The sequence below is a fragment of the Herpailurus yagouaroundi genome, unplaced genomic scaffold (assembly GCF_014898765.1).
Source record: "Herpailurus yagouaroundi ecotype Mexico unplaced genomic scaffold, PumYag 196, whole genome shotgun sequence".
Classification (NCBI taxonomy): domain Eukaryota; kingdom Metazoa; phylum Chordata; class Mammalia; order Carnivora; family Felidae; genus Herpailurus; species Herpailurus yagouaroundi.
The window spans coordinates 2,744,166-2,757,053 of record NW_024412427.1 but is presented as its reverse complement, the minus strand read 5'-3'; the positions used below and the strand labels follow the sequence as shown (position 1 = coordinate 2,757,053).

Below are 12,888 nucleotides of genomic sequence, written 5' to 3'. Positions count from 1 at the left end.
TCACTCAGTCACTGGCTGGGGCCAGTCTGTGGAAAGTGTGGCATCTACCTGGATGGTGCATCCAGAGGGCTGGCAGCTGGGGTCATTCATCAGTTATGCTCCATCCCAGCGGGAGAGTCCATCAGCATGGTTTCATGGCCATCAGGATAAGTCCTATGTGTATATGGTAGAAAAGTCAAATGGTACAGTAATAAGTCTCTCTCCTCTTTAAATGTCCAGCTGTCCAGTACTGCTCCCTAGACAGAACCATTGATAACAGTTTTCTTGTATTTCCTTCCAGAAATTTTAGGTGCATTCACAAGTATATATGAATACATTTTTAAAATATAAATGAGATTATACACATTATTCTGCATCTTGCTTTCTTTTCCATAGTGTGTCATTTATAAAGGCCTGCTTAATTCCTTTTTATGAGTGAATAGTATCCCATTCTTATAATATTATTTAACCAGTCTCCAACTGGTATGCAGTTACGGTGTTTCCTATCTTTTCCCATTATAATTAGCACTTGAAGTGATCATCCTTGGGTGTCTGTTTTGCACACACATGCAAGTGTATGTCCTAGAAACGGGATGCTGGGCAACAGGTGTGTGGTTTTAAATTGTGGTCCGTATCGACAAGCTGCCCTCCGAAGAGGCTATGCCAGTTTATTCTCTGACCAACAGCAAGCGTATCAGCAGAAATATTAAGTATTTTCACCAGTTTCAGACTTTTGATTCACATTTCCTTAATTACGAGTAGACTGAGCAACCGTCCCTACATCTGTCAGCAAGGCCACGGTGTTTGGTGAAGAGTGTCCATGCCCTGCTGTAGCTGCCCGGGGGCCTCCGTGGAAATGTGGGCTTCGTTCAGTCTGGGGTTGGACCTGGGCACGTGGTTCAGATCAGTTCGTTGCCCCAGTTGAGAACCACTGCTCTGACAAAGTGTGCCTGTCCCCTCCCCTCCCCCCCACATCGTGCTGCCCTGAAACGAGCAGGGCCGGGCTCTGTTAACTTGGCTTTGGGGTTGGTGTCTTGGCAGGGATCCTGGTAGCTAATGTCCGAAGAAAGCGACTCTCCGAGGACCAGCCCCTCCGCAGCCTCACTCTCGGAGAATGAGCTGCCGCCGCCACCTCCCGAGCCCCCGGGCTATGTGTGCTCACTGACAGAAGAACTGGTCACCAAAGCCAGAGAAGAGCTGCAGGAGAAGCCAGAATGGAGACTTCGAGACGTGCAGGCCCTCCGTGACATGGTGCGGAAGGAGTGTCCGAACCTGAGCACGTCCCTGGACGACGCCTTCCTGCTGCGCTTCCTCCGAGCCCGCAAGTTCGATTACGACCGGGCCCTGCAGCTCCTGGTCAACTACCACAGCTGCCGGCGAAGCTGGCCCGAAGTCTTCAATAACCTGAAGCCCTCGGCCGTAAAGGATGTCCTCGCTTCCGGCTTCCTCACCGTGCTGCCCCACACTGACCCGCGCGGCTGCCATATCCTCTGCATCCGCCCAGGTATCGCCCTAGACTCTTCGGGCGCGCGCATCCCGGCCGTTTGCGATGTTGTGTGTCTGGCGCCCTCACTCCCTTATATTTTCCTGTTTGTTTTCTCCCTGTTACAGCCAAAGCTCTTCTGATTACAAATGACAAAAAAACTACTCAACCTGGCTTAGGGGAAAAAAAAAAAGGGAGGAGTTAGTCTAGAAAGACCTGAGCATCCTGAGGAACCTGAAGGTGTAGCTGAAGGTGTAGCTCTCACTGGGCCTGGCACCCCAGAACCAGGATCCAGTTCATTCCCCCATCGTGAACTACGCCAGCCATTCTCCCTGTCCTGCCTGTGTCTGTCAGTCTGTGCATCTCTCTGGGCTACACGTTCCTGCTGTCCTGTGCATATCTTCTTCACCCTTCATTCTCTAGAGTGGCTTTTGCTTCCTCTGTGCACATGGTGAGATCTGGTATCGCTCCACGCACAGTCCCAGTTTCTAGCGATGGCAGTCTGGTGGGCTGAGAAGACTGCCCCGGTCACAGGGTACAAAGCAGGACTGCCAGGAGCCCCCCCCCCCCTCCCCGCCCCATCCCTCCTTTGTGAGTAGGTGAGGTAGACATCAGTGGGGGTGGGCAGTCCAGTCTGTCCACCCTGTGCCTCCTCCCGCCCCCTCCTATCCTCTGCTTTGTTAAGCCATCCATGGACTTTAGATTCAGTTTTCCATCTTAGCTCTTCGTGGTATTAATCAGGACATCTCGTAACACTCCTCTTCAAGGGACGCCTGAAGGGGAATAGAGACCTCCCTGTGCCTTCCTCTGCCTTGAAGTTCCATGTCACCAGGTGCTTTGGTCATTTACCAAACCCTCTTTGGAGATTAAACCATCCTCTTGAGCCCTTAGTGTGTCCCAGGCACAGTGTTAACTGATTTATCTGCTATTTTAGACACTTGCCAAAACTGGGATTGTTTACCTTATTTTTTATTTTATTTTAAAATAAGCAATGCAGTGGAGATTTTAGGGCACCGGGAGCCCTAGGAACCAGTCAGCTGTGGTTTTTTTTTTGAATTTTTTTTTTTTCTGCTACTCCTCTGTACTCAACTCATAAGGATATTACAAAACAGATTAGCACACTGATTTCACCTCTTTGCTTGCGTGGTTTCAACCCTTTGCTTGCGAGGTGGATTTTCCCGATGTGTCTAGAGCAGAGCTAGACCCTTCCCACCAATGCAACTTTTTAGGAAGAGGCATACACAGGAGGTTTTGTTGTCAACTGGCTATTAGCTTTGCCTTTTTTTTTTTTTTTTAATTTTTTTTTCAACGTTTATTTATTTTTGGGACAGAGAGAGACAGAGCATGAATGGGGGAGGGGCAGAGAGAGAGGGAGACACAGAATCGGAAACAGGCTCCAGGCTCTGGGCCATCAGCTCAGAGCCTGACGCAGGGCTCGAACTCACAGACCGCAAGATCGTGACCTGGCTGAAGTCGGAGGCTTAACCAACTGCGCCACCCAGGCGCCCCAGCTTTGCCTTTTTATAAGCTCTTTTGGGACATATGTGACTGAAAAGGATGACATCCAGTTATGTAGAAGCAGCTCTAATTGGCAGCAACATTAAACAGCAAGCTGGCACAGTTTTTGGACAAAGACTTTTTCCGTAGGAATGTTGTGCATATTTCATATCCCCTTGGTGGTGACAGTCACGTGGAGTTTTATCTTCCTAAGAAAAGGACACACCGGTCTCGGTGGGATTTTCTTGAGAATAGTGGTTAATGGTCAAAAGTTGTCATTTTCATCTTCTTCCCAGAGAAAGGAAGGACTCCTTAAATATATAGGGAATATTAAAGAAGCATCCAGAAAGGGGACTTTGCTCAAACCACAGCACTAGAAAGCTGTCTGTATCTCTGCCTCCCTTGGTACAGGCTTCAGTGTCAGGGCAGCTCTTGCCTCGTGGGGCCCCTGAGTCTCTGGCTCCTGGCCTCACCACTACCGGAGGGAAGAGAGATCTTTTCTTTCCAAAGGGCCGAGGTCCCAGAATTGAGTCCCTTTGGCTCTGTTTGATCTGGCTTGGATCACATGCTGTGGCTAGGAGGAGGTAAGACCTGCATTGACCAAGCCCACCTCTGCAGTCAGGAGTCAGGTCAGTTTTACCCAAACTGCCCGGCTAGCATGGAAAGAGGTAGCTCAGGGTGGTGGTATAAAAATCTGGGGACACATCTGTTGGCAGAGGCACAGATGTCCATTAAGGTTAGTGTTATTATTCCATTCTGCTGAGGAGATGTGGGCTCAGAATGAGGAAGTAACTCACCCAGGGTCACACAGCTAGTTAGTTGCAAACCCCTGGGTGTGTCTGACTTCAGAGCTGATGCTTTTAACCGCAGCACCCAATGGCATTTCCACTTCACAATGTGCTGCTGTATTTGGAATTAAGAACATCAGCTGTTGCTTAAGGCGTCCCATTTACTAACCTAAACAGAGTCAGGCCAGTAGAATATCTTTCTTTCCATCTTTAAACAAGAGTTCTAGCAAGATCAATCTTAGCCTGTGGGTTACCTGTTTGTATTCATCTCTGTAACATTCTGTCTGTTTCTTATGACCTCAGACAGATGGATACCGAGCAACTATCCAATTACCGAAAACATCCGAGCCATATACTTGACATTAGAAAAACTCATTCAGTCTGAAGAAACCCAGGTGAATGGAATTGTAATTCTTGCAGACTACAAAGGAGTGAGCTTATCAAAAGCATCTCACTTTGGCCCTTTTATAGCCAAAAAGGTGATTGGCATCCTTCAGGTATGGCCTTTGTCTGTTGTGTGCCTGCTCCATGATGGTTTTGGCTTTCCCCAGGGCCTGTCCGTTTACCACAGAGCCCACGTGCTACACAAACCCCACTTCTCCAATGACCTGAAAGATGCAAAAGCATTATGGGAAGAAATGTAGGTGCCCTACTTACCACACACTCTCGTCAGGTTCTCCAGTAGTTTCTGAGGTGCCTTCAGTCTGGGCAAGATCAGCTTTAGGGCAAGAGCCCAAACAACCAGAGAAATGCTTTCTGCACGTTTTTTGGGGGGTTCTTTGCTCCAGAAGACAGAGGAGCACTTTGAACAGACGAAACTGAGAATCTGTGTTTCCGTCTGACTGCCTGTCCTGCCCTCTGGGACCTAGGGCCGGGGAGCCTGTTGGACTGTTTTGGACAGATGCTTTCACATTTCGCGTGTTCTGTATTTCAGGACACAAGTGCCGGGAACCGGACAGTTCCTCCCATATGTGCACAGTGTTCAACGGTTTGCAATGTGCTTTTATAGTCATTATCTCATTCAGTCCTACAGGGAGTCCTCTGAGATAGACAAGGCAAGAATTTGTGTTCCTTTTTAGTATACGTGCTGCCTAAGCGAGCACGAATTACTTTTCCTTTTAGATGGATGGGGACCCCAAGCCCTCACAGGCGTAGCCTGGCCTGAGTCTCCCAGCTGTAACAGTTTTGGCTCCTCATTCCCCCTGACTAGCTTGTGGGTGCAGTCTCTCGTGAGCTGTGGGGCACCAGACATACAACAGTTTCCTCTCTGAATCCCACAATGTGTGTAAGCCCCTACTGTTACCAGGCTGATTATTTCGACACCAGTGTTACATTCGGTCGTTATCAGAAATGTGAATTCTGGCAACGAGCTAATACTCTGGCTTTCCTGAGCTCCCACTCTTCTTTTGATCTACTGTGTAGATTCAAGTATCAGCATAATGAGTTTGGATCATATTTTCTAGTCTTGGAAGGTAATCTGGGGGAAAAAAAGTCCCAGGGTTAAATAAGTTTGGGAGGTGCGGTGTAGCATGTCCCTTTCTTGTGAATGTGACTGTAAACATTTGCACGTGAACAGTGTCACATTTAAGGAAACCGTGTGACTCTGTGATCTGCTGTTCTCAAACCTACCTACTGTGGAACCTTTTTTCCAATCACACCTAGTACTGTCCTGAGAAATACTCTTTGGGCGACACTGATCCTGAAGGTCTGATGTTTGCTACATTGATCCACAGGCTCTGGCCTTTTTATGCCCCCTCTCGCCCCCCCTCCACCCCTACAAGAGGAGCAGCCCTGCACTTATTTGCCTAAGTCTAGGTCCCAAGAGAGACTCTTTCTCTGAGGCTTGTCTTCCTGGTTAGCCCCCACGTGGGCCATCTTTGATGAGGCCCTGAGAATCACACCAAACCAATTTGGGGGCCTAATGAAGAAGACTTAAATGAGAAAGGCAGGCTGTGGAAACAGTCTGCAAGCACCCGACCTGTTCTAACAACTCCTTCCCTTCCCTCACAGGATGGCTTCCCCATTCGGATAAAAGCAGTCCATGTAGTGAATGAACCTCGAATATTTAAAGGCATTTTTGCCATCATAAAACCATTTCTGAAGGAGAAAATAGCAAACAGAGTAAGTGATGATTCTGTTAACTTGATACTTTGATTTTTTTTTTTGTTTTTGCTCCTTTATTGGTGACATTGATAAACTTCTTTTAGTTTATTATTTTTGCCCTGGAGTGATTAATTTGGAAAGTACAGAGTTACAGATAAACTAAATGAACAGTCCTTTCTGTAAGAAGAAGATAAAATTAATCAGAATATTTGGCAGTGGAGAGAGCAAAGTGGGATTGGTATCGTAAGAGCTTCTCTGCTCTGTAGTCATTTAGACTCTTTAATATCCTGGCCTGGGCACTGCGAACCAACATTGTATTTTGTGTGCAAGAGGGCATGGAAAAGCGTAGTATCAGGCAGATAGTTGAAAAGTTATGGCGATTTCTTACTACAGCTCCTTGGGCTTTAAAAACGCTATTTTTAAGGGCTCCCATTTACCTGATTTGTTGTCTTGCTATATCAAGTTTGTGGAATAATTCAAGGTTTATGAGATTTGTGAGTTGTAGCTTACCTGTTATTTAACAAAGGATAGATGGTTCTGACCTAGAAGAGCCACGTCTTCTCCCTCAGCCTCTCTGAGGACTGCAATTAAATGTGGTTCGTATTTTTCTCCTTCTTCCCCAGGCCTACGAATATTATGGTCCCTCCAAAGATGGTCTTGAATTTTGTACTCTTTTTCTTTTTTTTATTTAAAAAAAATTCTTTTTTTTTTTTTTTTTTACATTTACTCATTTTTGAGAGACAGAGACACAGCACAAGTGGGGGAGGGGCAGAGAGAGGAGGAGACACAGAATCCGAAGCAGGCTCCAGGCTCTGAGCTATCAGCACAGAGGCCGACACGGGGCTCGAAATCATGAGCTGTGAGATCATGACCTGAGCCGAAGTCGGACGCCTAACCAACTGAGCCACCCAGGCGCCCCATGTACTCTTTTTCAAAGAGGAAACACATAGAGATAGAATCTCAGGGTTGCAGGGGAAGGAATTTAAAATCCAGACAAGGGGGCACCTCGCTGGCTCAGTCAGTAGAACATGCAACTCTTGAATCTTAGGAGTTCCAGCCCCATGTCGAGTGTAGAGATTACTTAAAAATAAAATTTTAAATAATAGTAATAATAAAATCCAGATTCCGGGACCTTTTTCCTGAAGATTTTAACTCCAGTTTAGGGGTGAAGCCCAAGAGTCTGTGTTTTTAAACTCTACTTAAGGTAATTCTGATGCACAGTTTGGCTTGAGAATTGCTAATTTAGTAGCATCCTTGCCTAGTACCTGGAGATACTGTTTGGAACCTTTTTTTTTTTTTTATTCTATTTAAAAATTTTTTAAATGTGTATTCATTTTTGAGACACAGAGCACGAGCGGGAGAGGGGCAGAGAGGGAGGGAGACACAGAATCCAAAGTGGGCTCCAATCTGTCAGCACAGAGCCCGACACGGAGCTCGAACTCACGAACCGTGAAATCATGACCTGAGCCAAAGTCAGATGCTTAACCAACTGAGCCACCCAGGCACCCCAGGCTGCCAAAGCAGCCTTTGGAAGAGGCCTTTTATATCTATGAAATGACCGTATCTGTGGTCCATTATCCTGTTCATTTCATCCTTCATATGCTCATTCACTCATTCAAAAATATGTATCACTTAACTACTATGTACAAGTATGTTCTAGATGAGCAATATAGACCAAAATCTCTGCCCCCTGGGAAGCTTGCATTCTAGAGAGACACGGACAGCGGATGTGTATTACCTAGTATTAAAATGTGGTAAGTGCTATGGAGAAAAATTCAGCAGAGAAACGGGATAGTACAGAACGGGGGCAAGGGGTTGTAGCCTTCAACAGGGTGGTTAGAGGTGGCATCGCTGAGAAGCTGGCCTTGAGCAAAGATCTGAGAGAGTGAGCATAAAGATAAGAGAATCAGCAGTGGCACTGCCCTGAGGTGGGAGCACATCCGCGGAGGGAGGAGGGAGACAGAGGAGCAGCAAGGGCAAGACTATGCCAGGCCCTGTGGGCGTGAGGTGGGAGCGTTGGCAGGTTGTACAAAGAGGAGCGGCACCGTCCAGCACCGAGAAGAGCTGAGATTATAGGACAGGCTGTGAGTAGGAAGACCAGGTCAGAAGCTATCGTGGGAACCCAGGGGAGAAGCCCCAGCGGCATGGTTCCAAAGGGGTTGAATCTCGGATATATTTTGAAGGGCCAGCCAACAGTGCATGGGTTATAAGGAAGGGAATTAAGGGCCCTCGGGCTTTTTAAGGAACTGGAAGGACGAAGTTGCCGTCAACTGTTCCTTTATAAGGTCAACAGATGTTTGAGCGCCTACCTATCCTGCAGGCCACCGATCCTGATTAACCTGAGGACACGTGTGTTTCCATCTCATCCCTCCTTTAGTTTTTCCTCCACGGGTCTGACCTGAACTCTCTCCACACAAACCTTCCAAGAAGCATTCTCCCCAAGGAGTATGGGGGCACAGCTGGAGAGCTGGACACCACCGCCTGGAATGCGGTGCTGCTGGCCTCGGAGGAGGACTTTGTGAGAGAGTTCTGCCAACCTGTTCCCGTCTGTGACAGCATCCTGGGCCAGGCCCTGCCGCCCGAGGGGCTGAGCTCAGACGCGCAGTGTGATGATTCCCTGCGGGCCGTGAAGTCACAGCTATACTCCTGCTATTAGCCAGTCCTCTGTGAGTGCCACCATCTTTAAATCCTTTCCTTTTGCTTTGGGGAGGCACAAGGAGAATTTGAGGTGCCACGGAGTCAGTCTTGCTCCTTGTCATTGAATTGCATCCTGTGGGGCTCTGAGGGTGAGCCATGGGGTAAGCCCTTGGTTACTCGAATTAATCCACGGAAGACACGGAAAATGTCCTCAGTGATTCCCAAATGTTTGGAATCTCGGTTTGCAACCATTAATCTGGAAGCTGTATCTGGTTCTTACAGATGTCGGAACAAGAAAAACCAGGACCAAAGTCACTTTGGTCCCACATTCAGGAGAAAACAACCTGACTGGCCAGTGGCGACACGCCTGTGAAATAACTTGGCCGAGCCTACCAGGTGGCCACACGTGAGACTCTGGGAATTTGTCTTTCGCATGAACCCTAACTAAAGACCTCTGTTGCTCATCGTGAAATTTCTAGTTTGAGGTCCAGACCCCAGCTGCCATCACTGGGTTTGGAAAGCACCTTAACTCAATCGTGGGAGCATCAGGACATAAGCAGCACTTCATGATCAGATTTGGGAGCGAGACTTCAAAGCACCTCTGGGATTCACTGGTTGACTCTTGCAATAGAAACTGAAGTTTTCCCAAACCCATAAAGCCTTAGCCCTGGTTCTCAATAGAATCATACAGGATCCTAGAGGTATATGATTTTACTCAACCTGAAACGCTGGATGTGAGACCTGAGTAGCTAAAAGAATTCTGGCCCAAGAATTAAGAGACCAGGGCTCCAGCCCCAGATGTGTGACTGTAGACAAGACCTGGGCCTCTGTGGGCCTCACCTTTCTCATCTGTAAAATGAGGCTGGATGAAATGATGCCTAGGGCTTTAGCATGACGTTCTGGGATTTGCTTTAGTTACTGAATGTTAGATGTTGGCTTTCTGCCTAGAAAAATTGGTTTTCTTGCCTCTAGATGCAAGTGGTTGGATCTTGTTTTGTGGTACATCTGGGCCTCTCCAAGAGGCGTATGTCACCATCTGGCCCTGCCTTTAGGGAAACTAGTATGTATATTCTTGGGACCTGGCAATAACGAACTTCCTTCTTGTAGGGAGGATTAAACTTGAAAAGGGCAGGTGAGATGACCAGGGTTTGTATGAATTCCTTCTATCCCTGAGGCTCTGGTGGTACCTTGTAAACCTGGCAGCGGGGAATGGTTAAATGACTTGAGTGGGATTCTTAAATTTTGGTCTCTGGAAATTATTGCAAGGGCAGGTTATTGCTGGATCACTTCTGGGGCCCCCACCCTCGCAGACTGTCTTGAGTCTCTGCCTCTGGTGTGGGTGGACAGACCTTATCCAGCGAGACTGAATGTTAGTTCTGCGTTTCAGCACTTTAGACCTTTTCTGTCAAAAATTTAGCCTTAGCCCACACATCAAATTAAGTGGTTCATTTGGTGGCTTTTGAGCTATTTTCTTTTGTATTCATTCCTTGAAAGTCATGGTGTTAAAAAGTGACGAGTACTATGTTGTATAAGTACCTTCTCCATGCATTTATTAGACCACCAGGCAAGGGGGACAGCTCAGTTAGGTAGAGAACGGTACTCTGAAATGCAAAGGCCAGTCTATTGTTAATAAGCTCTTCATCGGTATAGTACTGTTTAAAATGTCTGGAGAAGTTGGTGGTGGAAATTATTCACCTCATTAGTGCCAATTCCAGAGAAAGATCCTTTCACCATAGATACTAACCCTGAATCCTCGTGGGACCTGGCAGAGCTGGAAATACCCAAGTGCATACCCCTGGCAGCCTCCAGTTCCATCTGCTGATGACAGTGTGACCAGCATTGCTGAAAAGATCAAAATAGCACAAGTAGGATGACTAAAGTAAATGGTTCAGAACCCAACTGCTTGGAGGTGGGAATTGGTTAGAGGCTTTCTCACATCTCAAAGAGGAAAGAGTTTAAAAAACAAAACCAACAGCAAGCTACAATGAAGGACAAATGAACCATTTGGCCCCACCAGGTTTCCAAAGTTTAAACTCTGCATTGCATTCCTGGCCGGTTTTGCCCGTGTCTATTTGACTATAGAAGTTTATATGTATTTAAGCTCACCTGGACAAGTATGTCAGAGACCGGGATGCTGCCCGTTTCCGAGGCCTCTCCAGTTGGACCAAGGAGCTGTTGCATTCAGCTTCTGAAAGGAGTCAGAGCTAAGATCTGTCTGCCTTCTGCAGCTTCAAAGAGAGATCAAACAGCTTTGACACCTCAGGAGGTTTGAACCAAGCTGTGAAACTGGGACTGCTTGGGTGAAAATCAAGGCAGTTTCTGTGTGGCTTCGCCAGGCATTTGTGTAAAGTTTCCCTAGCAGGGTGAGGGAACAACCAAGGGAGCACCCAGTGAGCCTGACTCGGTAGTGGGGGTACACTGATGGGCCAAATGAGGGAGCATCCGGAGACCTGGGAGTGTCTTCCTTCAGGGAAAAATTCTGGCCCATTTCACCAACACCTGAAAAGTAACTTTTCCCTAAATTCAGGGCACTGTGGTATAGAAAAGGGAAAGGAATGGTGTATCAGGAGACCCGAGTAATGGCTTTATGTTACCGTGGCCTTGGATGAGCCACTGAACACCCCTGAATCACATGATAAAAAGGATCTACACTCAGCTCTGAACCCTCTGTTTTCGGCATCAATTGGCTTTACTGCTACAGGGACATTGTACTCTGCCTTTTGGAGGCCTTTCCTGCCTCCCCCCTCCTCCCCTGCCAATCTGGGTTACTTTATAGGAAATGTAGGTCTGAATGAATTGACATCTGAAGCTGTCAATGCCAAATGACTCTGTAAACTTAGGTAAGATGGGGGTCTTCTTCCTCTTCTTATACAGAATCTGGAAAATTGTGTCTCTTCCTGGAATCCTATTCTGCCTTCACAGGGGGAGGCTGGAAGAAAGCTACAGAAACAACTGTGCACACCTCTGGCTTCTCTGGAGTTTATTTGCTTTTGGCAGAAGTGGCTTTAGCGTCCCCAGATTTCATCTTGCTTTTACAAGGAGCCACATGTCCTTAGAGGTTTACAAACACTTCGGCTTGTTAAGATACTACATTTCTGCCAGAGAGAGAGGACAGCAAGAGGTATTGTCCCTGAACTCCTGTAAGATACTGAGCCTTTCTGAATTCTCCCTGGGTGGGCAGTTTCTTTAAATGCCACGGGATTCTCAAGGTCAGTCATGAGATTACTTTTTCATTTGGGGAGGCAAAAGCTGTAGTACTGTTGTGGCATTATTAGAATACTTCATTTTAAAGTGTTCAGCTTTTAAGGTTTTCTCTTGAAGCCCCCTCTTCCATTTAGGAAGTGAAGTGTTAACCAAGGTCATGGCGTAAGTGTGGCTGTTCTATGGCATGAGATATGTGGAGACACCAAACAGAAACCTCTCAGCTGTTCAGGAAAGTTGTCAGTTCTGGTGATGCCTCTCAGTATGGGGATCTGTTAATTTCATAAACCCATAAATCCAAAGTAAATTCCTTCCTATTCTCCCGACTCAGCAATGGTTTGCTTGACAGGCCAAGTAACAGGCGTCATCAGATCCAACATTCCTCCTTAACAGATCTTGTTCCACAGGAAGGCCCGGTGTGGCTCACGGATGGAGATGCTAGTGATGAATTTACCGTTTGACAGCTGCTTTTCCTTTGGTCTCCCTGGCCAGCATGTTTAGCTGGGCAGAAACTCAGCTGCCATAGGGGATTCTTGTGGATTCGCTTACAGCTCATGGCAGTGGAATACCCGCAACCTCTGTCCGACACCACTCTGACAGGGCCGGAAGGTGGGCTAATCTTCTGACCAGACTGGGGCACCGTTTCAGCCGCTGGTCACATTCCTCGCTTCAAACTGAAATTCAGTTTAGCTTTGAGTGTATGGACACGTGGTGGTGGATTCATCTACTTCAGTGTTTGTTCTGACCAAAAAGTTTATTTTTCTAGTGCATTTTCTAAGTCAAAGTGGTGAAAACATGTAACTTTAGTATGCATGACTGGGTCTGAAACAATAAAAAAATCCCCGTAGGTTATGCGTGGAGTCCTTTTGCGACAATGACAGCTCGGACAGAGGTTCTGAAGTTTTGTGATTCACGGTACATGGCGGCTTGGGCAGAGCCTCCTTCCACGTCAGATAGGGAGAGGCCCTGTGGCAACACCATGCACCTCTAGACTTGGGGCTGGTCACCTCCGAAGATCGTGCGCACTTAGAAGACCCCAGCATATACAGAGAATGGTGTTCACTTCACACAATGGTAGAGACAACATGCAAATGTTTCAGTTCTTAAGGCCCAGCTGTACTTTCTGGAGGGGGCTCAGATTCTTCCAGGGATAGCTAACAGTTCCTGGTGCCAGTAAGCGCTGGGCATCCATTACGTTAA

At 47.1% G+C, this 12,888-nt stretch overlaps 1 protein-coding gene across 6 annotated transcripts in view; it reads left to right on the top strand.

Annotated features, from left to right (window-relative positions):
- TTPAL (alpha tocopherol transfer protein like) overlaps nt 1-12,540 on the top strand; it is a 35,581-nt gene extending 23,041 nt beyond the window's left edge. For 4 of the 6 annotated variants that reach the window (XM_040446982.1, XM_040446979.1, XM_040446977.1 and 1 more), the window contains 4 exons: nt 1,021-1,483; nt 4,051-4,244; nt 5,758-5,868; nt 8,228-12,540. In XM_040446982.1, the coding sequence (XP_040302916.1) occupies nt 1,036-1,483; nt 4,051-4,244; nt 5,758-5,868; nt 8,228-8,506 (1,032 nt within the window). In that variant the 5' untranslated portion in view covers nt 1,021-1,035 and the 3' untranslated portion in view covers nt 8,507-12,540. The remainder of the gene's footprint in view (nt 1-1,020; nt 1,484-4,050; nt 4,245-5,757; nt 5,869-8,227) is intronic. The other 2 variants (XM_040446980.1, XM_040446983.1) reach the window with 2 other exon arrangements.
- The last annotated feature ends 348 nt before the right edge of the window (nt 12,541-12,888 follow it).